The sequence below is a fragment of the Euleptes europaea genome, chromosome 10, assembly GCF_029931775.1.
Source record: "Euleptes europaea isolate rEulEur1 chromosome 10, rEulEur1.hap1, whole genome shotgun sequence".
Lineage (NCBI taxonomy): Eukaryota > Metazoa > Chordata > Lepidosauria > Squamata > Sphaerodactylidae > Euleptes > Euleptes europaea.
The window spans coordinates 69,759,590-69,786,197 of record NC_079321.1 but is presented as its reverse complement, the minus strand read 5'-3'; the positions used below and the strand labels follow the sequence as shown (position 1 = coordinate 69,786,197).

The 26,608-nt window shown below is 46.4% G+C and overlaps 1 protein-coding gene across 1 annotated transcript in view; it reads right to left on the bottom strand.

Moving 5' to 3' along the window:
• The window catches only part of DCBLD1 (discoidin, CUB and LCCL domain containing 1), a 41,704-nt gene extending 15,728 nt beyond the window's left edge, over positions 1-25,976 (bottom strand). Inside the window, exons 1-6 of the mRNA XM_056856218.1 lie at positions 25,892-25,976; positions 15,849-16,061; positions 12,883-13,017; positions 10,408-10,459; positions 9,541-9,613; positions 1,409-1,542 (exon numbers count right to left, since the gene is read on the bottom strand). Coding sequence (XP_056712196.1) covers positions 1,409-1,542; positions 9,541-9,613; positions 10,408-10,459; positions 12,883-13,017; positions 15,849-16,061; positions 25,892-25,976 — 692 coding nt within the window. The remainder of the gene's footprint in view (positions 1-1,408; positions 1,543-9,540; positions 9,614-10,407; positions 10,460-12,882; positions 13,018-15,848; positions 16,062-25,891) is intronic.
• Between the last annotated feature and the right edge of the window lie 632 nt (positions 25,977-26,608).

Genomic DNA, 26,608 nt, shown 5'->3' with positions numbered 1-26,608 from the left:
GGCTGAACCACCTCTAAGCAAACAATTCATCTTGCTGTCATCCGATTCCAGTACAGACCTTCAAGGGCTCAGTGCCCACAAGCAGCAGCTTTCACTGCAATCAATTTCAATCTTTGTTACAGCAATTAGCGAACATTCAATTTCTATAAATTACACATCAGGCAGTGCCACTATTTACAGGGCACTGGCAACTGGCCTTTTTGTGTCTCAAGAAATTTTACAAAGGAAGCGCACCCCTGCACTGGGTGGGCAAGTGGTCAGTGAAAGGCACTACATTAGTTCTTTCATTCTTCTGGATCTTTATTTTCACTCTATTACAGTGTAAACCTGGCACAACTTGTGTGTTAGCAAGTATGGGATCAAACATGCTCTTTTTGCTATTTCTGTTGGAACCAAAATCTGCACAACGAAGGGCAAAAAGCACTCAAAACAAAACATCTTTAGAGCCAGAATTAAAGCTCATTCCAGAGTTTTTCGGTGGCCAGGGACGGTGTGGCCCAGGCACCACCGTGGCGCCTCCAAAGCCATTCCCTGGCCACCAAAAGGCTTAAAAAAGCCTTAAAAAAAATTTTTTTTGGGGGGGGGGGAAATGGGGCATTTTCCCCACTTAAAATGGTGTTGTCAGAGGGGACTTTCCCGGTCTGAAAGGGGTCAAGAAGCTGCCTACTGGCAGCTCTGCCCCCAGGAATGCTGGCATGGGGATTTGCGCTGGCAGGCCACCAGTGGGAGGCCAAGCCAGCATATCAGTGCTGCGCTACTGCGCCAGTGCAGGAAGTCCAGCATGAGCGTCCCAATGCCAGCATCCCTGCCTCTCTCAGCGGCGCAAGTGGCCCAGACGCTGGTGCAAGCGGTGTGGACACCAGCGGGGCCACTTGCATGCTTCCTGAGCTCTTTTGGCCCCAGAGCTCAGCAATGGGCTGCCAGTATAAAAACAACCATCTACGTGGTTTTCTGAAGAATGCTTAATAGAAGTGTTTATGGGTAGAATATCTCCCCAAGAGCCTTAATCAGCCTCTCTGCTGAGCAAGTTAGCCAATATTCTAAGAAGAAGCACATGGTGCCTCCACAACTACAAACGGGGGCAACTTATCCAAAAGCTACTTGAATGACAAGGGGCAACAGCATCTTGAGGTACAAGTGCCGCCCAGCCTCATGGTCCAAGGAGGAGGCTTGTGATGAAAAGCAGGGCTCAGCCGTCCCTTGATGCACCTTGGCTCATACTACGCTCTGGATAAGTCCTATCACCACTCCCTCAAGACAAATAAGGAGTGGAGATATCCTGACAGTGTCGAATAGTCCACTCAGCTGGAAAAGCAAAAGCCCCACCTGTTCTTTGTAGTGTGGTGGAGTACTGAGGTCTTTTTTTTTGCCTACACATAATTAAAAGATAAACACACACAATACATACTCCTGTGACAGGATTCCATTGGCCAGAATTCCTTGATACCGACTCGCTCCTTTCTGTTGAATCACACTTATCTGGCCACCCAACTCATCCGCAATCACTCCAGCATGGATGGCAGATTTGCAGAGCAAGGAGGTCTGATGTACAAAAATCAAATGAAAGTTGAGTAAAAGCAAGATTTTAGTAATTAAAAAACAACTCAAAAAAACCCTCACCAATTACTCCATAATAACGTAAGTCTTTTAAGTCCTTACATCCATCAAAATTTCAAAATCTAAAAAGAAGAAACCAAAATCCTCGGTATATATTACATAGATTAACTGGAGAAGAGCATTCATTGTGAAAAAGTCACAAAAGAATTAAATAAGTTTAACTGTTCAACAGATATGTTCCAAAGTTAATGTTTAACAATTGTCAGCTAAGGCTTCCTGGCTTTCAGCCTCTGCCCATCCCCCCCGGCATCTACACCTCAATGGAGACCTGCCCGGCTAATCGTTACTGAGTTACCAGGTCCCGCGGAACAATGCCTGGGAGCCCTGGCAATCACCTAGCTATTTCACACATTAGTTTCATGTATGGTTTTTCCTGTGAGTAGTTACCGGCTGTTACCTTCTGTATTGTTTCCTTATACCTAAGTCATGAAGACAACTCTGCCTCAACTCGGCCCTATTGTATTATGTCCTGAAACTAATCAATCCTATTGTATGTATCCTTTAAATGTACTGGTGTTTCCCCATGTCTGCATTCTAGCCTTATGTCTCAATGGACCCCCTGAACTCGCTGGCTTTCTTAAATAAAACATTTAACACGCGATTATGTCTGGAGTAAAGTTCCTTATGAGAGAAATGCAACGAGGTGCTGGAGTCTCACAGTAGGCTAGAATCCCTCTTTATTATTATTTTTGTACTAGTAAATAGTTAAGGAGTAGGATGTCCGGACGATCCACTAACCCGTTCTTAATGGATGAAGACCTCCACCAGAAGTACTGGTGTGGGGAGAACCGGGGAGAAGCAACTCTGGGACAGCACCCGGCCGAGTTCGCTAGTTCCCCCGAAACGCCGGAGTGGTTTCCCCTTGCTTGCCCAGCCCGAGCTGCGAGACAGGATGGGGGGCGACAGACAGCCAGCGACGGCACCCGACCTCGGCAATTTTCATCGAGGACCGCTTATCGCCCTATACGGAGAGGGAGAGGAGCGGAGCCGATAATGGCTGACGACCGACCGGTGGGACGGCCCCTCGACCATCCATGCCCCGGGGACCCCAGCCCTTGGTACCAGGGAAGAGGAAGCCCTGCTGCGTGGACAGAACCAGGCACTAACCCTGCAGAACCGGGATCTTCAGGAGCAACTGCGAGCTCTCCAGAGACATGGCAGCAGTGTTGGGAGCAGTGAGAGACCTTCAAACACCAGTCAGCGCAAGATCACCACCACCCATCCCACCCAGGCGACCTGCAGCCTGGGACCTGAAGGTGTCTTTTGACGGGTCCTGTGCCCAGCTGCCCCACTTCGTACTCCAGTTGTCCGGCTTCATGAAGGATCAAGGAGAGACTTTCCCTTCAGAAGAAGCCCGGGTCCGGTATGTGATCAGCTTGCTGGAGAAGGAGGCGGTGGAATGGGCGGTGACGGTGACAGAGACCGAGCCCGGAATCCTGAAATCATTGAGTGTGTTTATGTCGGCTTTGCAACGCCGTTTTGAAGATCCTCACAGGGGGGAGAAGGCCAAGATTGCCTTGCATTGGCTGAGGCAGGGGGCCCGCTCTGTCATAGAATATGCCCAGGAGTTCCAGTCCCTCTCCTGCAAAATCCGAGAGTGGAGCGAAGCCACCAATGTTCAACACTTCCGCGAAGGACTGCATTGGGAAGTGTTGGACAGCTGTTTAACCCTGGGAGACCCAGAGATGATCGACGAGTGGATCAGACAGGCCGCCCAGGTGGAGACCCGTAAACAGACGCTCCAGTTCTCTAAAGATCGCTCGGCAAAAGAGTCCTCCCGAGCCCCCTTCAAGGGAGCCACCGCGGGAACCTCAGCGGGAGGGGAAGAGCCGCGGGGGATTCTCCGAGGAGAAAGCGCACCACTTTAAGGAGGGAGCCTGTTTAAAGTGCGGCAAGATGGGCCACTTCGTAGCGAGTTGCCCCAACGGATCGACGGATTTGCCCGGGACCAGAATGCCCCAGGGACGTAGATCTACCCCGGCTTGGATCCCGAAGCAGAGGAGTACGGAGGGGACGACCTGCTGACACAGGGCGGCCGCCTTACACGCAGACCCGGTGCCTACTTTGTGCAACCACGATCAGCGCTGTTAGTCCAGGGACTCGTCGCCGGCAAAAAACGGGGAGAGCCTTCTGTGAAAGTATCGGCACGGAAGGCTACCTCAAATGACTCCAATCCAGTCCCGGACAGGGTGAGTGACCAGAGAGACACCCTTTTACTGCCCGTTGTGTTTAGGAACCCCCGGGGAGGGGAGCCAGTTGCTGTTGTCACAATCCTGGACTCTGGTTGCTCCCGGACTTTGATAGCTCAGGAGGTAATAGACCGCCTGAAGGTTGGGACTAGAGAACTGGAACAACCCGTACATTTCCATCAAATGGATGGGAGTGAACTGCAGGGGGGTCCCGTCCATTTGCGCTCCCGCAAGGTGTTGTTGGGGGTGGGAGACCACTGGGAATAGATCCACTTTACGGTGGTGCCTAAGGTTTCTTACCCAGTAGTTCTGGGTAGCAACTGGTTGGCGGGGCACAACCCTAGTATCGACTGGAAATTGAGACGGGTGGTGTTTGGAGCTCCCCAATGCGAAAGACACTGCAGGGAGAGCTAACCCGGAGGGGAAGGGGGGGACGCCGCGAGGGTTGAAGCGACAACGCTGCCCCCCGAGTATAGAGACTTTGCGGACATATTCGAGGGGAAGGACTGTGATTTGCTGCCCCCTCACCGCACAACGGACATTAAGCCGTCCAAAGCCAGGGTCTATCCCATGAGCCCACAGGAGAAGGTTGTCCTGCGGGAGTTCCTCGACAAGAACTTAGCCCGGGGATTCATACGGCTGCATTTTCGTCGCCCTGCTTCTTTGTGAAGAAGAAGGGGACCTCGGATCTCAGATTGTGTATGGACTATAGGGGACTCAATGCTATTACCGAGACTAATGCTTACCCTATTCCCCTCATCCCCGATCTCCTCAGTCAACTCCAGGAAGGCAGGGTGTTCTCTAAACTTGACCTGGCGGAAGCCTACTACCGGGTCCGGATAAAGGAGGGGGATGAGGCGAAGACGGCTTTTTCAGGTTGTTATGGTTTGTTTGAGTTTATGGTCATGCCGTTCGGGTTGTCTGGAGCTCCGTCATGCTTCATGCAGCTAATTAATGAGATTTTACATGATCTACTGTTTAAGGGGGTGATCGTTTACTTAGACGATACCTTAATCTACTACAGGGACCCAGGTGAACACTGGGAGTTGGTGAGGGAAGTCTTGCGCCGCTTACGAGAGCACCATTTGTATGCTAAACTTTCGAAGTGCGCTTTCAACCACAACCAACTGTCTTTTCTCGGGTATGTCGTATCCCCCGAAGGTTTGATCATGGACCCCGAGAAGGTTCGGGCGGTCCGAGAATGGGAACCCCCCAGGACTCGCAAGCAGGTCCAGCAGTTCTTGGGGTTCGCTAATTTTTACTGCAATCTCATCCTGGACTTTGCCAAGGTTGCCCTGCCCATTACGGACGTGCTTAAGACGAAAGGCAAAGGGCAGGCGGCTACCGCTGCTCATTATCAAGTGCCTTGGGATGATCATTGCCAGGCGGCATTCAAGGTTCTGAAAGGGCGCTTTACCTCTGAACCCGTCCTCGCCCACCCCAACTGTTCACGTCCATTCACCCTCCAGGTGGAAGCCTCGGAAAAGGCCATGGGGGGCACGCTCCTTCAGGGGGATGCTCAAGGGGTGCTCCGACCCTGCGCCTATTTTTCCAAGAAGTTCTCGGGCCCCGAACTTAACTGGCCTATTGGGGAAAAAGAGGCCATGGCGATCAAGCATGCCCTCACGATCTGGCGCCAGTTCCTGGAGGGGGCAGCTGAACCTTTTGAGGTCTGGACAGACCACCGGAATCTGGAGGCGATTTTGGGGCAGAGGAAGCTGTCGGCCAAACAGCTCCGCTGGGCGGACTTCTCCAAGTTCCGTTTTACAATCAAACATGTACCGGGGAGGGAAAATAGTCTGGCGGACGGGCTGTCCCGGATGCCGCAGTATGACTGCAAGGTTGAGCGGTTGATAGGATCCCTCTTTACCCCGGAGCACCTAGGCTTGATCCCGGGAGGGGCAAGCAAAGGGGTGCTGACCAGAGCCCGGGTGGCGGCGACTCTGCCAGACCCGGTTCCCTCACAGGACGAGGCGGACCTTGCCCCCCGGATCCCTGGCAGTCCCGGGGGATTTTCCCGAAGCGGTACAAGGAAGGTGGGTTGGGGCTCTTCAAGAGGAGCGGGGGAATGAATCCCTCCCCTCCCAGGTGGGAGAGGACGAAGGACCCCTTAAGGATAAGACCTATGTTCCCCAGAAACTGCGGCGTGATGTGTTGGAATGGAGCCACAGCTCCAAGACAGGGGGCCATTTTGGGTTCGTAAAGACTTTGCACCTGGTGAGACGACGTTTCTGGTGGCCGGGGATGCGCCAGGACATTGATAAATTCATCAAATCTTGCCCCGTGTGTGCTACTAATAAACACCTGATGGGGAAGTCCCCCGGATTGTTAAAGCCCCTAGAGACTCCGGGGGCGCCCTGGCGGATGATCGGAATGGACTTCATCACCGACCTCCCGCTTAGTCAGGGGAAGTCAGTTCTTTGGGTAGTCACGGACCTCGTTTCTAAGCAAGTCCACTAAGCAAGTCCACTTGAGGGGATGCCCTCAGCCCACAAGTTGGCTCGCCTGTTTGTTCACCAGATCTTCCGTCTACATGGGTTTCCACAGAAGATCGTGAGACTGATGGTCAGACAGAAAGGGTGAATGCAGTGGTGGAATGCTACTTACGTTGTTTTGTGAATTACCACCAAGACAATTGGGTTGACCTACTACCGCTGGCTGAGTATGCGTACAACAATTCGGTACACTCGGCTACAGGTTTGAGTCCATTCAAGGCGGTTTATGGAATGGAATTCGATCCCTTGGGTGCAGTTGATCCCCCGCCGGGGGGGACCCCCTGGAAGTGGCTGCGTGGGCTAACACAGTAAGGAATACTTGGCCCCAGTTAGTGAAGCAGTTGGAACAGGTGAAGGAAAGGTACAAAGCGCAGGCGGATAAACACAGAACGCCCCAATGGGACCTTAGGGTCGGGGAAAAGGTTTATCTCTCCATGAAGAATCTCAGGTCCTTACGTCCATGTAAGAAACTGTGTCAAAAGTATGTGGGACCGTTCCCAATCTCCCAGGTTATCAATGAGGTCACTGTAGAGTTGGATCTTCCTAAAACCTTACAGGGGGTACACCCAGTGTTCCACGTGAGTTTGTTGAAACCCTTTGTGCCGGCCCCCGAGTGGCACCCCGAACCCGCTGTGGCAACCCCAATCATGGTTCAAGGGGAACAGCATTTCGAAATCTCCAAGGTCTTAGATTCCAGGGCACGGAGAGGCCAGCTGGAATACCTGGTACACGGGAAACACCTGAACTCTAGCCATGACGAATGGGTGTCCGCTGTACATGTGAATGCCCCCACCCTGGTAATTATCCCACCAGACTGAGAGATCCGGGGGAGGAGTCTTTGGGGAGGCGAAATGTCAGCTAAGGCTTCCTGGCTTTCAGCCTCTGCCCATCCCCCCCGGCATCTACACCTCAATGGAGACCTGCCCGGCTAATCGTTACTGAGTTACCAGGTCCCGCGGAACAATGCCTAGGAGCCCTGGCAATCACCTAGCTATTTCACACATTAGTTTCATGTATGGTTTTTCCTGTGAGTAGTTACCGGCTGTTACCTTCTGTATTGTTTCCTTATACCTAAGTCATGAAGACAACTCTGCCTCAACTCGGCCCTTTTGTATTATGTCCTGAAACTAATCAATCCTATTGTATGTATCCTTTAAATGTACTGGTGTTTCCCCATGTCTGCATTCTAGCCTTATGTATCAATGGACCCACTGAACTCGCTGGCTTTCTTAAATAAAACTTTTAACTCGCGATTATGTCTGGAGTAAAATTCCTTATGAGAGAAACGCAACGAGGTGCTGGAGTCTCACAACAATGCAGTAATTCTCATCCACACATGCTTTTCAGAAAATCATTAACGCAGTGGGCTGGATCCATGGTTCTCTTCTGAGCAAGCACCCTCCCACTGAAGGACGCTGCACTTAGCAGTAGGGAATCACCAAATGTAATTCAGTGTCCTTTTCCCATTATATACGTGGAGAAGAGCAAGGCCACACGCTTTAGTAGTTTCGCTGAAGACTTGCTGAATACGACACACCAGCAAGGCAAGGCTGAGGAAATTTGCTAAATTTGGTTATTGCAAACAGACCCGGTGCCTGTTTTGCAAACCAAACAAGAGGAACTGGCTCCAAACTCCACCTGACATTTGAAGTATTATACCAATTAGACGTTCTGCAAACACAACTGTATGATGGGGTTTACAAACCCTAAGTGTACCCCAGAAGGCAATTAATTTTAAAGGGACATCTGGTCACCACATTTTTGTTAGATCAAAACAGGCAAAGTTATTTTCTTCTTCCATACATGGGAGTTAGCTATTATGCTGCTCAGCAGTAGAACACATGCTTTTCTAACATACATTCTTTCATCAAAATCCTACTTTGATTTGTTAGCTTAGGACAGTGCTAATTTAAACCTTTCTTTATTTTAAGCTTTTGGAGACAGCATATGAACAGCATACTAAGTTGGAGACAAGACACAGGTACTACAAGCAGGGAACCCCCGTAAGGACTTATAGGGCATCTCATTTCCCCCTCTCCTACTAGATCCTCTCCCCATAGCCTCTCCCCTTTTACTACCTTCCTTCCCACACACTAGCCAACTTATCTTTATACACCCCCTCCCAAAAAAATCTTCAGCTTTTCCTTCTTCCCTCTCTCTTACAAATTTTACCCAGGAAAACTATGGCGCAGTTAAGCAGTGGCAGCCATTGGGCCCAGATCCACAGTGGGGAACCCACAAGGACTTGTGAAGGCACTTCAATTTCCTCTGTATCCCCCTCCTCACAGTATTTCCTCTTTCCCTCCTCCTGGCAGCCCCCATATCCTCACCTTCCCCTGGTTCTTTTTTCTCCTTCCCACCCACCAATCAACCAAACTTTTATTTGCACCCCATCTTCTGCTATATTTATTAATTACTTCATTTATACTCTGCCTTGCTCCACAATGGGGACCAAAAGTAGTTTTTATTATTCTCCTCTCCTCCATTTTATCCTCACAACAACCACATGTGGTAGTTTAGGATGAAAATGTACGACTAGCCCAAAATCACCAAGTGAGCTTCTACAGCAAAGTGAGGATTTGAACGTGGGCCTCCCAGATTCTACTGTGAAACACTACACCACATTGGCTTTTGTGGGGTGTCTGGTGGTTTCTGCCAGGCCTGACCCTGAAGAGTCCTTCCTCAAAGGCCAAAACATTCCTGGAAAGAGCCCTGCCCCCCCACACCTTTTACCAGCAGAAACCAAGGCTTCAGCTGGCAATACTGTTGTGGTTGCCTAGCGACGTCCACTGACAGAAATAATCTCTTAACACTATAGGCACTGCTCCTATTATTTTGAGGAGTCTTAACACCTTAGTGTTTGGGGTTCTTTAGTTTATTTTTTTAGATTTCGGATTCTTCTGCAAACCTCAGGCTTTTCTCAGGTTCTTAGAAATCTGTCTTGTCTGCTCATGGTGCCAATCTCCAGATTCAAGTATCCACAAATTTGGCCATGTTGAGAATTAGATATATTGATAAAATAGCCTGATATAAACAGAACACTCAAACTGCACGAGCCCTTCAGCTCACAACTGTCTTCCAGTCTGGCTATTACAACAACTGTTCTCCACTTTGCTTAGCTGGCTGTTCTAACTGCCTTTGGACCCAGGGCCTAATTTTTGGTGATAATTTTTTGTAGAAATGACAATGCTACCATTCCATGATTTTCCTCTAGAACTTTCTTTGTCCCAAGTACTTACGTCTCTGTATCCTTCCACTATATTCCCAGAAATATCACCTGCTATCTGTCTGCAACCAGCTGGACAGTACCTGCTGCAATGGATAGAGAATTCATTTTGAAGCATGGAATGTCATACACAGAGCAAATACCTGTTTTAATGACATGCTGTCAGACAGTATAACATTAGCACAAGATTGAAAAACTGATTCTTTTAGGAGGAAGCTATTTTCAGAGTTAAGACATATTTGTGCATTGTATGTATTGGGATACAAACAGCAATGGAAATTTATTTTCCCCTGTTTAATTCCCTACTATTGCCCTGCATGCTCAAGGAAAAGCAACATGACAGTGGAGAATAGCCCAGCCATACACTTGCACAGAGTTGTTCAGACTCAAACAGCTAACTTGCATTCCATTCTTCTTTACAACAACTGCAAGGAAGGCTCATTTCAAATGACACAGAACTATTTAAAGTAACACTGGTAAGATTTTCATCCAAATTAGGTTTAATCCTGCAAGCCAGTTGTATTCTCAAGCCCCAGCTTCCACTACTTCCCGGAGCCCTCAGTATCATAGCACAATGCAAGTTTACCTTGGTGTTGCTGGCATAACACAACAGTTAGAGTTCTGGGGAAGCATTGTGTCATTACTGTGGAATGAAAAGGCTCAGGAAGACTTCTGTGCCTCTCCCAGACAAGCATCTGGTAGATAATCACATATTAAAATTTAGACACCTCCAAACGTCTCCACAAGACACATTCCTGTGGTCGGCAGCAGGGCCTCAAATGCTTTGCAAGTGGTCATGTACCTTATCCAGTTACAGTAGTAAGTGTGTTAAGTGCAAGATGCATCATGACAGCCCTCGAGCACCTAAACCTATATTTACCTGTATTCAGTCTCCGCATGGTGGTTTGCTCTCTCCAGACATGTGATTAGATCTGTTGCAAATAAAAGTTATTATGAATCTGGAACATATACCACAAACACATAAAATATTTGGGTAGTCAATTGAGACGGAAATGTTTTCTCAAGCTTGCCTGAAGAGAAACCAATTCTCACCTTGTCCAACGTACTTCCCCTCCTCAACTTTTCCTCATTCCCCTTCCCCCACACCCTGCTTTGTTCAGCTGGATTCTCTCTTCCTTCTGCACAGGGAACACTTGTGCCAGACCTCACACCAGAATAGACACATTAGTGAAAGGTATCCTTCACTTCTGTATCCTGAAGCAACGACAAGCCAATGGTAAAATTCAGTGCGGAAGCTGTTTTTTCCAGTTACTAAAAGATTCTTGCACATTCTACAACATCAGGTTGGCAAGCACTGGAAAGGAAGCAGCCATACAGTTCCGCTGCACTTTGGTAGGGCAATTATGTGGGCCACATTTAGATGTCAAACTCAGTCCACTTGATTTACGATGAGAATGAATTAGAAAATTCTTGGGTTTATGTGCTTCTATCCCTTATTCGCAGAGCCAAAGATGAAGATTTCCTGGTGTGAAAGAAACTGCAGATTGGTGTATCATCAAACAAGGTGTTTGTTAAAGCGTCATTTGTTTCTAACCAGAATCAAACTGTAGGCAAGAAACGGACCAGAGATTGTTAATGCACGTGACATACACGTCCCAATTATTTAAAATTTCTTTTACATGAGAAAGGCTTCAAACTTGGCTCTGTATAGGAGGGGAAGAGAGAGGGAACAGTTTGAGACAGAAAGTCCTCAGACTCCCCCGAGTTTGTTCACAATGTCTGAGTACAGGAATCACATTGTAGTTTTACTTGGCCTTTCTTACACATATTAATACGGCCTTTCACTGTGGATGATGTCCTGTCTTATTAACTTGGACATACAAAGGTAGGTTTTTAGACACATAACTTGGGACCCAAAAATTCCTGCATGTATATCTAAGATGCTTCCACGCATATACAGGATTTCCACAATTTCTGCCCCCGATTGCAGCCCCATATGCTGCAGAATGCTGTTTTGCATGGATCTCTCAAAGCACATGGGATGCTAGACCAAAGCCAGGTTTCTATAGGTTTGCCTGGCTCCTCACTCACATTCAGAAGGCTTAGGGAGAGAAGAGTTATTGGTGCAGCCCCATCTGGCTTCCTCCCCACCTCCACAAAGAAGGCAGGAAGCCAGATAAAAGCTGGAGTAAAAAAAAATTGCTGTTCTCACTAGAACATTCCTTTTTTACAGAATCATAGAGTTGGAAGGGACCACCAGGGCCATCAAGTCCAACCCCCTGCACAATGCAGAAAATTCACAACTACCTTCCCCCCACACCTAGTGACCAGAAGATGGCCAAGATGCCCTCCCTCTCATCATCTGCCTAAGGTCACATAATCAGCATTGCTGACAGATGGCCATCTAACCTCTTCTTAAAAGCCTCCAGGGAAGGAGAGCTTACCACCTCCCGAGGAAGCCTGTTCCACTGAGGAACCGCTCTAACTGTTAGAAAATACTTCCTAATGTCTAGACGGAAACTCTTTTGATTTAATTTCAACCCATTGGTTCTGGTCCAACCTTCTTGGGCAACAGAAAACAACTCAGTACCATCCTCAATATGACAGTCCCTCAAGTACTTGAACATGGTTATCATATCCCCTCTCAGTCTTCTCCTCTTCAGGCTAAACATACCAAGCTCCTTCAACCTTTCCTCATAGGACTGGGTCTCCAGATCCCTCACCATCTTTGTTGCCCTCCTCTGGACACGTTCCAGCTTGTCTACATCTTTTTAAAATTGTGGTGCCCAAACCTGAACACAGTACTCTAGTTGAGGTCTAACCAGAGCGGAGTAAAGCGATACCATCACTTCGCGTGATCTGGACACTATACTTCTGTTGATGCAGCCCAAGACTGCATTTGCCTTTTTAGCTACCGCATCACACTGCTGACTCATGTTCAGTGTTTGGTCTACTAAGTCCCCAAGATCCTTTTCACACACACTACTGCTCAGACAAGTCTTCCCCATCCTATAATTATGCATTTGATTTTTCCTACCTAAATGCAGAACTTTACATTTGTCTTTGTTGAAGTGCATTTTATTAGTTCTAGCCCACTTCTCCAGCCTGTCAAGATCATCCTGCATCTTGGCTCTGTCTTCTACCGTATTTGCTACCCCTCCCAATTTAGTATCATCTGCAAATTTAATAAGCACCCCCTCTATTCCTTCATCCAAATCATTTATAAAGATGTTGAACAACACAGGGCCCAGCACAGATCCCTGAGGAACTCCACTAGTCACTTCTCTCCAAGTGGATGAGGAACCATTAACTAGCACTCTTTGGGTACGATCTGTTTTCCATCACCACCATCCTGCCTCAATGAGGTTTAAAAGCCCAGGGAACTCAACTGTACCTGTATGATCACTACTAGCAAAGGACAACAGAAAGCCCCGTCCAGACACATGGGACCGGCTTTCAAAGTGAATAGTTGCTGCATTGGAATCCAAGATAATTTCTTCAGGGGCAGGCATATTGCCACAGTATGGTCCTAAACAAAGAACAAATAAGATATGAAAAAAAATGTTGGTAGCCTAGACACAATAACAACTATAAATGGTTCTATTATCTGTGGAATTTTATCTAACTACATAAATATTTGTCTTTGGAATGTTGATTTGTAATCTTTGAAGTAAGTAGATTATTGCCATTCTGTGCTGAGATTAGTTTAACATTATACACCAAGTGCAGAGGGCGGCATTAACATTTTGGATTGGATTTTTGATAGCTTCAAATAGGTGACTAGCACTCAATAGTCTCATCAGCCTCTGAAGTACAGCATTCTTAAAGGACAATGATCAGCTACACAAAAAGTCCACTCAAAGGCAGCAGGATGTTTCATGTACTTTTTATAAGACTGTATCCGGAGATGCTACCAGAAGTAACAATTTTAGATATAATTGCACACTCTGGGGCTCCAGTGTAGAACTGGATAGCATTGGTGGAGCAGCAGGACTTAGCTGGCACCCTAAGCCTTTCCAGCCTGTCCCCACTCTCCTGGCACCAGTGTAACATTATGCCATCAACAACACTGGCATAACTGGAAAAATTCCCACACAATTTGTGGAGGATGGAAACATAACTGCCCCTTCCCCGCCCCTTGGTGCAGTGTAAAATACCAACATTCTGTAGTCATTCACAGTTCTCACATGAACTACAGAACCCCCAGGGAGACCCAGAACACCCACTGCTCAGATGACAGGTCAGGAGGCAGCGGCCTCATGTCAGAAATGCTCGTAACACACGCGGCTTTGGTGATGGGAACTCTAAAGAAAGGGCACTTTGTACATAGACAGCCAAGAAAGAGAACAAACATTGTGGTAGCCTATTGGTAACACTGTTCTCACAACATTACAAGTATACCACTTTAGAACCCTCCATTCCTCCAACTGGGGATGCAAAGACAAACGCACCCCACACATGTGAGCAAGAAAGGAGCATTCTTCCCCAAGCTGAGATTGCGAGAAAAATTCTCCACGCCCCTCACATACCTACTTGGTGTGTTGCCTCAACAATCCTCCATTCCTCAAAAGGAAGTACTCCTTTCCCCTAATCTTATTTGGACAATACTTTAGTTTATCAGCCCTCCTCAAGCTCATTGCTCAGATCGTAATTCCTAACTCAAAAAATTTCTAATTCACTTGCAGGAAAGAAAATATTTTTTATTAACATACTGAAAGATCTCTATATTAATATAGAGATAATATGTCCCACATAAGCTAGAGACACACTAAAGCAGGTTTTTTGGGAAACAGGAAGAACAGGAAAGACTGTTGCTCTTTTATACCATAAAGGTCACATGGAGCCCCTTTTAACCCTTCCCCCCCTTTCCACACAAGACCCAACTCTGCCTATTTTCCCACAGGTACTTTTCTGCAGTCTCTTTCTCAAGATTCTCAGTGTCCTGTCTATTGCTCAGGTATAATTAAGGCTGCTGACTCAGTTTACGCTGGTTTGTCTGGGGTCCACGAATCTTTTACCTTATTCCAGATGACTGCAAACACCTGCACAAAAAGCCTAGACAGTCAAAGTGCGATGTCAGCAGAACATCTCACTCAAAGATTTTTTAGTCTGGCTTTTTTGGTTCAGGAAACTCTACAGTGGAAGCAAAATCCATGGCTATCAACCCTGAGTGATTCCTGAATTAATCTGCATTATTACTTCTTTTTTTTTAACTTTTGGTCTAAAAACAACATTTACAGACCACTTTTCTCACTGAGACTCAAGGTGAGTTACAAAATATGAAACAAACAGCAAAGTTCTCCGATAACGAAAACAATGCAGTGGCTAGGATTGAAGAATCGGAAAACAATGCAAGCAAATAAGAAAAATCTAAGGTGACAAAAGTAAGGTTTGTCATACCATACTGAAAAAAGGGTTCCAAAGGCAGAAAACACTGAATTTTATTAAAAGGAGCATTACGTGCAATGAACATTGCAATATTCTAACAATACTATCCCAGCCCGCTGAGCTGATCCATTATACCATAGTTTTGATCCCGGTATAAGAATGCCCTTCTGAACATTTCTGCTTTGTATTTTGTGAGAAATGACAGGCACATGGGGGCCTTCCTGATAGCCTCAGGCAGGCTATTCCATAATGTGGGAGCCTCCACAGAGAAGATGCAGATTATGTAAAACTGGGCTTTATTCTTCTCTTTCTGTACACATACCTCCTGACACTTTCTTCATCACTTCATGTGTCTGATTAAATGGGCTCTAGTCCACAGAAACGTTATGCTACAATAAATTTGCTAATCGTTAGGTATCACAGTAGTACATACCAATACACAGGGTATATTTGGGTCTTCATCTAATCCGCAATTCCACAAGAGTGCAGAAGTAAAATTTTACTACTGACCACAGAATTCAGCTTTTTGAATCTCAGCACACTTATTCTCACTCCTCTAAGCTTATACATATATACACAAACACCCCAAGTGTCAAGCGCTTGCAGCAGCTAGGATATATATGATTCCAGTCCCTGCTGAAATCTTAAAACAGAAAGAGATTTGGATTAACAGGGTGCAGAATATTAACTTTGCTTTTAGTGTGACATATAAACAGGTCATATTCCATTTGGAATTTGAGCACAGTCCTACATGGACTCTGCTTATGGAATAAAGGCAAATAAATCTTGAAGTAATGCTGTATGTTACTCTGTGACTTTCTAATGGTAGCCACATCATCTGGTCCAGTACAAAACTACATCATCACTTAAAGAAGGTGGATAAAGGGGGGGGGGAAGTGGACCTTTTACTCCACTCAAACGGAATGCAAAGCCTTTTTAACAATTCAGTGTTACCATTATATCCATACATACCATGTACTGTTGTAGAACTTTGGATGATAAGATAGTTAGAGTCACATCTCTGGGATTCAATATCCAAGTCTCCAATTTTAATGACCAGCCGTTTCCCCCGAGGCACCTGAATTTTCCTTTCACAAACAGTGTGGTTGGGATAAGTCCCAGGATAATTCTTGGATGCCAGAGTTCCACTGTCCTGATGAAGGATCATAGGTCCACATCCATCTTCTGTTTGGCAGACAGGGAGAAAAAGAGGACTATTAAAAGTCATTCATTATTCCTTTTATCAATATGCATATGAAGTATAACGCCTCCTCATGTAACTGACTGCACATTATTTTAAACAATTTCATACAAAGAGCATGATTGTGCCCAGAGGTAAGGTGTAGTGCTAAAGAAACATCACTCATTGGTTCTTGTAGGTTATCCTGGCTGTGTAACCGTGGTCTTGGTATTTTCTTTCCTGACGTTTCACCAGCAGCTGTGGCAGGCATCTTCAGAGGAGTAACACTGAAGGACAGTGTCTCTCAGTGTCAAGTGTGTAGGAAGAGTAATATATTGTCAGAAGGGGGTTGGGTTTGAGCTGAGTCATTGTCCTGCAAAGTATTAAAGGTAATGTGCAAATCATTATCCTGTAATAATCAAGATAATGAGGGTGTGGTATGTTAATGTGGAACTATTGTATCCTGAAGTGATCTGTTAATATGTGGAATCCAAGGCTAATCCGCATGGCTATTGTGGACTGTAGTCTTTGTTAGTCTGGAGGTTTTCAGGACAGGAAGCCAAGCCTTATTCATTCTTAAACTCTCTTCTTTTCTGTTAAAGTTGTGCTGATGTTTATGAATTTCAATGGCTTCTCTGTGCAATCTGACAAAATAGTTGGTAGAATTGTCCAGTCTTTCAGTGTCTTGGAATAAGACCCTGTGTCCTGTTTGGGTCAGTCCATGTTCAGCCACTGCTGATTTCTCAGGTTGGCCACCTTTACGGTGGTGCCTAAGGTTTCTTACCCAGTAGTTCTGGGTAGCAACTGGTTGGCGGGGCACAACCCTAGTATCGACTGGGAATTGAGACGGGTGGTGTTTGGAGCTCCCCAATGCGAAATGCAGGGAGAGCTTACCCGGAGGGGAAGGGGGGGACGCCACGACGGTTGAAGCGACAACGCTGCCCCCCGAGTATAGAGACTTTGCGGACGTATTCGAGGGGAAGGACTGTGATTTCCATCCTATCAGTGACTCCTTTAATAAATGGCAAGAAAAACTTTTGAAAAAACAACCTACAAACAGTGTTTAAACCCACCAAGAAAATACAACAGATTCTACGATCAGCAAAAGACAAAAGAGACCCCCTCACCTCTGCAGGAGTATATCGTATACCTTGCAGTTGTGGACAAGTTTACATCGGGACCACACAACTCAGCATACAAACAAGGATAAAAGAACATGAAAGATACTGCAGACTTGGCCAACCTGAGAAATCAGCAGCGGCTGAACATGGGCTGACCCAAACAGGACACAGGGTCTTATTCCAAGACACTGAAAGACTGGACAATTCTACCAACTATTTTGTCAGATTGCACAGAGAAGCCATTGAAATTCATAAACATCAGCACAACTTTAACAAAAGAGTTTAAGAATGAATAAGGCTTGGCTTCCTGTCCTGAAAACCTCCAGACTAACAAAGACTACAGTCCACAATAGCCATGCGGATTAGCCTTGGATTCCACATATTAACAGATCACTTCAGGATACAATAGTTCCACATTAACATACCACACCCTCATTATCTTGATTCTTACAGGACAATGATTTGCACATTAACTTTAATACTTTGCAGGACAATGACTCAGCTCAAACCCAACCCCCTTCTGACTATATATTACTCTTCCTACACACTTGACACTGAGCGACACTGTCCTTCAGTGTTACTCCTCTGAAGATGCCTGCCACAGCTGCTGGCGAAACGTCAGGAAAGAAAATACCAAGACCACGATTCACAGCCCAGATAATCTACAAGAACCAATGAACTCTGACCGTGAAAGCCTTCGACAAAACATCACTCATATTTACTGTTGAAACTGTCATGTGCTGAACTGTCATGTGCTGAGCTGCTTTAACACTCCTGCTCTCATCTCGATGAATGAAATTAAAATTAGAGGAAGCAGGAATACAAAGAGAACAGTATGAATCTCTAACCCCATGTAAGGCTTTGCAGAATATAACCATCTCCAGGATCCTTTCATCTACTAGAGACATAAGCCCTGTTCACATATTACATCTTCATCTGTTTGTAAGAAAGAGCCAATGCATAGTCACTTCACAAATGAAATCAGAGACCAGTGGTCTTAATTCATGCATCACTGTCTGATTCAAGAAGCATGCAGAAAAGGTCATGAGCAATAGCCATCACTAAACATTTAAGAGACAGATGTTTCTTACCATCTTTTATAATAAAACAAGGGCACTGACATTACATCCTTCAACAGCCACAAATACATCTCTGCACACTCTGTTCTGGTAGCAGCCAATAATTTTAATGTATAAACTGAGAAATACCAAGGTCTTCCCTGGAACACACTGACACAGAGTTCCATTTTCAGATGGGGTGGGAGGCACAGACATTACCAATGGTCATACTGTTGATTGCCTGGCTACTGTGCTATGCTTGTCCACACACACAAAAAGCCAAGATAATTTTGGAAAGTAAGAAACTCCCATGTTAAAGGTCAAATGAATTATGGTCAATGCTGTAAAACAGGTTTCTGCATGAGAAAACAAGAAAAAAACCTTATTCAGCATGACCAATTATTAGTCATTGGAGTTCTGTGCTCTTTGATATGATCAGGCTGTACAGCAACAGAAACAAAAGCTTTGATACCTTGTAGAATATGTGCATATTACATGCTCACATGTGTGCACATGCGCACACACAATATTGGATGTAGTCCACATCTGAGACTTACAGCCTGATCCTTTACTTGGCAGTCAGTCCCACTGAGTTCAATAGGGCTTTCTCCCAAGTAAGTGTACATGGACTGCAACCTTAAGTTTTCCTTCCCTCACTGGCATGTGGCTTGTCTCACCTAGAAACACTGTTCTGTAAACATTTTCTGCATACCACTTGCTCTCTGGACTACATAGTATGCTACTCGTTGATCTGACAGGGCTGAGCCAAATGCTCTCTAGTGAATATATTCTTTCTTATCCTGCCCATCCCCCTGCTTTTTACTCACAGAAACTCCAAACCTAGAATGCCGTGGTTGCCTAGCAACAGCCACTGAGGGAATCAGTTTATTAAAGCTACAGGTGCTCCTTTTATTATTTTGGGTTTTTTAAAACTCTCCCCCCATTGTTATTTTTTTAGATTTCACATGCTTTTGCAAACCTGGGGCATTTTTCAGGTTTGTAGAAAGATCTGCCTTGCCATTCATTGCTCCAGTCTCTAGATTTAAGTATCCTCAGATTTGGCCAACTTTGCTATTATATAGATTCTGTGCTTCCATCAAAATTACGGCACCACACACAGTGGCTGATGAGAAACTGGGTACAAAAGAAAAAAACACGTCTGAAGGATTTATCAGCATGAGAATGCTGTGGGAATTTAACAGATACTTTGAAAGATAAATAAAAGAAAATGCAATTGTACATGCATTTCTGAGCATTATTTTTCTTTAAGAACAAAACTATAGTTCTACAAACTTCCATCCTGTGCTCATACACCTCTCTGCCTCCAGAAACTCAAGTCCAACCAGTGCCCAAAAGATTCAAACTTCAGGAACAAAAGAAGTTGGAGGTTTTCAAGCATTCCTGTTAACAGGGTCTGGAGAAGTCAAACTACAACAGTAATGTTTCGAAGAAAGGAAGGTGCAGTCAGGAAACAGATAAAACAGTTTAATCCTTGCTTGGCATGATGCAAGGAACAGCATACCAAGAGATGCAATTGCTAAATACTGAGAGAAAAATCAGAGCAACATAGTCAAGTCCTTGAACTGTACTTACAATTAATTTCTAGAGCACTCAAGAGTGTGCAAAGTGTGTTACAGTCTTTAACTGCATTAATCCCCTCAAGAACTCCGTGAAGCAGATCACTGTCATTTTTAAAATAGGATTAACAAATCAAGTCTGAAAGACTTACCCTTGAGGCCAGTTCATGTAAGGTAATGCCTTGCAAGCTTAGTAAATCTGCGCATGAACAGCATTTAAATCCAGAGCCTAACTTCAGCAGTCTCAGTTGAATCTTTGCAAGAATATGGTTCATATTCTTAGTAGAACATGTTAACAGTTCAGCCAAGCTATACTTGCCACTGAAACCATTTTAAATGTGCATGTTTAATGCAACAAGATAAATCCCTCTTTAGAAGAAAACAGTGGAGGTTACCACACTTTGTATCCCCAGCGATGTATTAAGAGTTTGAAAATGTTATAAAAACATCGCTTTAAAAGGGTTTTTGGATACTAATACATGGTTGGAAGACGTCTTCACAGCTAAAGGGGCCAAACAAAGTGCGAACAGTATTTTTTATAACGTTTTCAAACTCTTAACACATCGCTGGGAATACAAGTGCCGTAACCCCCATTGTTTCATGCTGCTTTCTCTTTAGCAAATGTGCAAGCACAGCCAAAGAAATAACAAAGATGTTTCTCTTAAAAATAGTCCTAAGGATAAATTGTGTGGAAGGAATGGCAGCCTCCTCTTCTGGAAGCTTGTCCCAGTTTTCCCTCCTGTATCTGCCATAGGATTGCCAACCTCCAAGTGGCACCCGATGATCTCCTGCTATTACAATTGATCTCTGGACAACCAAGAACAACAACTATGCCCATGCAAAACAGAGGAAGTGGAGACAAAAGAACATGTTCTGCTGCAATGTCCCTTCTACAGCGACATAAGATCACAGTACATTCTCCCCATATTGTCATCCTTTCCTGGGAGATCGGAAGAAGCTAAAGTTTCCCTTCTCTTAGCAGACTCCTCTCAGGAGATAACCATTCAACTAGCCAAATTTTGCCTTCGGTCTAGTGCGAATCGTAAACGGCTAACTGAAAACCTTTCCCCATAGAAGATCTTTCCTCCTCTTCTTCAAATCATCCTTCCCAGAATCATCAACTTTTATTATTTTAACCTAACTTTGATTTTTATTCAGAGCTGATATTGTATCGAAATAAAACTTGATTGATTGACAAGCGAGAGTAGATCCCCTGGATGAAATGGCTGCTTTAGAGGGTGGACTCTATGGCCTTATAACCTGTTGAGGTCCCGCCCCTGGCGCCGAAAACTAAAAAAAAAAGCCATTTAAAGGCTTTTAAAATTTTAAAAGGGGCTTTTTGCCCAATAGAGAAAAGCGAGGCTGTTAAAAAGCAGGCGCAGCCACACTCTTCTCACTGCCGGCGTATCCAGGGCGAAAGGGGACAGGAGGCTGCCTAACGGCAGCTCCTCCCACCACACCGCCCTAGGAACACCCCCCCAGAACGCCAGCGCAGGCCTTTACGCTGGTGGGACGCTGGCAGAAGGCCCCGTTGGCGTCCCAGGGTGGCACTGCAGCGCCCAGAGACAGGCGTCCTAGCCTCCCCACCAGCATTGGGGCCACTAACGCCGGCGTAAGTAGCATTATGGGCTAGATCAAGCATAACGTTTTTACATCATGCTAGGGCTCTTGCACAAGCAGAACTGTTTGAAGCAAGTAAAATGTACTGTATTCCCACATGTGTTTCCACTTGCACAAATTCTTGTGCAACCAATTTCTGGGCTCTATAATATGTAGTGAGACAAGCTCTAGGTGTTGCACGAGATCTTGCCAAAGCAGAAATGTGCATTTATGTTTCTTCTTGCGCACGGCTGGATCCAAGCTATAAACTGTAGAAAATGTTTATTTCCTGCGATTCCACTAAATCACAGCAGCACATACATATACAGCCAGATTTGGGATTGGGTGCAACAGAAAAGTTGGTTGAAGGATTTATTATTTAAATAAAATTTTAAATACTATATTCCAAACTAGCTTTTGGTTGAGTGTATAAAATTTTGTTAAATCTGTGCATTTTTAATGTCTGCACCAAAGTGTAAGAGGCCTTTAATGCCAATGAAAATGAAATGCAAACAGGATGCTTTACGAAAACAGCTTATTTTTGTGCTTCCTGAATTATAGCACATTCTCCATGCTGCAACAATAGGCAATATGCCAGGAAAATGAAATATGGAAACTCCAACTGCATAAAGTTATAGACAGCAAAGAAATGAAAAATAAAAAAATATAGAACACACATTAAGGAATAGGGAAACGCATCCCCTCACTCCAGATACACCAGGTTTCACCAGCAGAACCTTACATGAGCAGAGTTCAACCAGTAATTTAAAATGTTATAGTTGCATAGTTTTTATTAATAAATATTTTATGTATATGTGAACATTTGGTGGGGTGGTGCACAGGGCATACAGTTATTAATGTGGCTCTTTTGGTTGCAGATGGAGGTACCACTGCTGTTGCTCATAATACAGGTGGAGGGGGGGACACTGAGACATAGGTATTAGTTTGAGCTGAGATTTAAACTGTGGGGCTTCTTAGGTTGCATTCTTTACCACTACATTACACAGTACCAGCTGTATTTTGTCAGTTTCTTTTCCCCACATTGTTTATTCTGCTGTACTTTGTCAGTTTCTTTTCCCCTGTGCAAGCACCGGGTCATTCCTAACCCATGGGGTGACGTCACATCCCAACATTTACTAGGCAGACTATGTTTACAGGGTGGTTTGCCAGTGCCTTCCCCATACATCTACACTTTACCCCCAGCAAGCTGGGTACTCATTTTACCGACCTCAAAAGGATGGAAGGCTGAGTCAACCTCGAGATGGCTACCTGAAACTTACTGCCCTCGGGACAGAACTCAGGTCATGAGCAGAGCTTTTGACTGCAGTACTGCAGCTTACCACTCTGTGCCACGGGGCTCTTTTATTCTGCTTTATATAAAGGTCCCCTGTGCAAGCACCGGGTCATTCCTGACCCACAGGGTGACGTCACATCCCTACGTTTCCAAGGCAGACTTTGTTTGTGGGGTGGTTTGCCAGTGCCTTCCCCAGTCATCTTCCCTTTACCCCCAGCAAGCTGGGTACTCATTTTACCGACCTCGGAAGGATGGAAGGCTGAGTCAACCTTGAACCGGCTACCTGAAACCGACTTCTGTTGGGATCGAACTCAGGTCGTGAGCAGAGCTTTTGACTTCAGTACTGCAGCTTAACACTCTGCGCCACGGGGCTCCTGCTTTAAGGAGACCTAATTACCAGAATTTTTTAAAAGGTCATCTGTACACATATTCTCTAGAGATGGGTTAATGTTTTAATGTTCTAACTACTCAGACACATGGATAAACCAGGCATGGATTAACTGGGTCAATCTATATAAAGCACGGAAAATCAATCAAGACAGTGGAATTCATGGTTGCAAAAGAAAAAGCAAAGGGACTTGGGGTGGAAGCAGAATCAAAGCAGGAAGCATGCTTACCTTTAAACTGGAATAGAAAAGAATTATTTGGCCATTCTTATTCCTGAAAGAAATTCCTGCTCTACACCATTTCTTTATAAACGGCAGAATATTTAAACTGCCCACCCTCTAGGATTGCCAGATGTTACAGCTCTAGAGTACATAACAGAAGTTGCTTATTTCAGGAGCTTAACAGTTGCAGAACACTTACTGCACCTTCACCATAGCTCTTAACATCTAGGCATTTTTTATCTGGCAAGTATCCATCCATAGCCTGTCCTTAATTTACAATGGAGAGTGGAAATTCCCTTTTTCCATCAAGAGCTGCAGAGAGCAAAGTTCACCCACAAAGTGTAAAATAACTAAAGAATGTTTCAAAGAACACCAAGTTCAGAAGGAAAACTAATGTAAACCAAGAAAAAAATCATTTTGAAATTCCAAGCAAAGCACCTAAGAAGCAGAGAACATTAGAAACAACTTCTACTGTATGATATACTGACTGTCTAATCCAAAATTCTTTGAGTTAACAAACAAAAATAGCTTTAAAAGATGGAATTACAAAGGAAAATTGAAATGTATCATAAAAATGTAAAGCTGCACTGTTCTCAAGTGACATTTGCAGGTAAAGCTCATGCCTGAATTTTAAATTCAGAATAGGTTTTGTGAGCTCAAGCTTCAATTTCTGCAAGATTCAAACCTCTGAGTAAAACTGAGAAAATTTGTCTAATCTCCAATTTGTGCAGTTTTTCATTTCAGCACTAGTCCTGTGTGCTTTGTATCTATAAAAGCTGGAGTAGGGCATAGTCAGCTTTTAATTTACTACTTCAATCCACAGCTCAGGTACCGTAAACATGCGTCTTCAATGGAAAAGACAGGCCCATGTGCATAAAGGTAGTGAATTTTTAGTGAAGTAAATGGGAAAGCCATTGTGTGCATGGATGCTCTATATGGTATAGGATGTATCACAGTGGCTGGAGAGAGGCCCTCTGTTCAGATCTCTCATGAACTCATTCCACGGTCTCACACAAGCCACTCTCGGTCTCAATTTCCCATCTGCAATGTGAAGATAATACTGGTCTACCTTGCAAGATCGTTTGTAAGGTTTTCTGGATAATGCGCGTGAAGCACTTTGAACACCACAAGTGTTATAGGTGTGTATGGCTTCTGACTGAAAGGAGAAGGCACTGCTAGATCTGGTGGCTGAACAGAAAGCCCATCTATACTGCCTCCTTCACTCTCTGTGCAAATCCTAAACAGGGCTCATTATAGTATCACAGAGCTGGAAGGGACCAGCAGGGTCATCTAGTCCAACCCCTTGCACAATGCAGGAAATTCACAACTAACACCTCCTTACACACACCCCAGTGACCCCTACTTCATGCCCAGAAGATGGCCAAGGTGCCCTCCCTCTCATGATCTGCCTAAGGTTACAGAATCAGCATTGCTGACAGATGGCCATCCAGCCTCTGCTTAAAAACCTCCAGGGAAGGAGAGCTCATCACCTCCCGAGGAAGCCTGTTCCACTGAGGAATCCCTGGCCAATCTGACCTGGAGGAAGATTGCTTCCTGACCCCAAAGCGTGATCGGCACTACCCTGGGCATGTAAGAAAGGGCCACGAGAGCCAAACACTGGCTCACTCCTTCCTGCCCTCCCTCTCATGATCTGCCTAAGTTCACAGAGTCAGCATTGCTGTCTGATGGCCATCGAGCCTCTGCTTAAAAACCTCCAAAGGAGGAGAGCCCACCTCCTCCTGAGGAAGCCTGTTCCACCAAGAACCGCTCTAAGAAGAGGTCAGGAACAGGTGGGATGATCTCTCTGGGACACAGAATCACAGAGCTGGAAGGGACCACCGGGGTCATCTAGTCCAACCCCCTGCACAATGCAGGAAATTCACAAATACCCCCCACACCCTCAGTGACCCCTACTGAAGATGGCCAAGATGCCCTCCCTCTCATGAGCTGCCTAAGGTTATAGAATCAGCAGTGCTGACAGATGGCCATCTAGCCTCTTCTTAAAAGCCTCCAGGGAAGGAGATCCCACCACCTCCCTAGGAAGCCTGTTCTGCTGAGGAATCCCTGGCCAATCTGACCTGGAGGAAAATTGCATCCTGACCCCAAAGTGTGATCGGCACTACCCTGGGCATGTAAGAAAGGGCCACGAGGGCCAAACACTGGCTCACTCCTTCCTGCCCTCCCTCTCATCATCTGCCTAAGGTCACAGAATCAGCAGTGCTGACAGATGGCCATCTAGCCTCTTCTTAAAAACCTGCAGGGAAGGAGAGCTTACCTCCTTCCGAGGAAGCCTGTTCCACTGAGGAACCGCTGTAACTGTCAGGAAACCCTTCCTAATGTCGAGACGGAAACTCTTTTGATTTAACTCCAACCCGTCGGTTCCGGTCCGCCCTCCCGGGGCGACAGAGAGCAACTCGGCCCCCCTCCTCCAGGCGCCCTTCACCCCAGCGCGCCGGGCAGGGCCTCCAGCCCACGAGGGTCCCCCTCCCCGCCCAGCTCCCCACTCGGCGCCGCGGCGAATGGCCGGGGTCCCCCGGCAGCCCCCCTGCGCAGACAGGCCGCGGCGGCCTCGACTCACCCAGCTTCTCCGCGCGGCCCCCCGGCAGCAAAGGGGGGAGGAGGAGGAGGAGGAGGAGGGAGGCCGGAAGCGCCCCGCCGCCCATGGCCGCCCCTCCCCCTCAGCGCCTCACGGCCGCCTCCCGCCGCGGCTCTTCGCTTCTCCCGCTCTTCGCTCGAAGGCAGCCGCGCCTCGGCCGGGGGAGGGAGCCGCTCTTCCCTTCTAGGGAGCGGAGCCGGCCCGAGGGAGCGCCGCCAACCAACCAACCCACCCACCCGGCTCGCCAGGGCGGGGACGACAGCCCGGCCGCGGCTGCCTCCCCCCTCCCCCTCCCGCCGGCCGTTGGCGGAAAGGAAGCGCGGGAGGCGAGCGCCGCGCTGCCATTGGGCCCCCGTCGAGGGGCGGCGCTTGGCTGGGCCCCGCCCTTCTCCCTCGCGGCCGTGGTTCGTTGGTCTCGCGGCTCGCTGGACCCCCGCGCTCCGCCGCCCCGCCCCCTCCCCGAAGTAGGCGGGGCTGCCGCCTGAGGGGGCGCCGCGCTCGAAGCGGGGCGGCCTGCCGGGGCCCAGCAGGCCCCTTGCCTCAAGCAGCCGGGCTTTGTGAGCCTTTGTGCGCGGGAGGGCGGGCCTTGGGGTCGCCTGGGGCTCCCTACGTGCACGTTGGCCCCACCCGCGTCCTCAAAACTCTGTGGGTCTTTGGTTCTTGTAGGTTATCCGGGCTGTATGACCGTGGTCTTGGTAT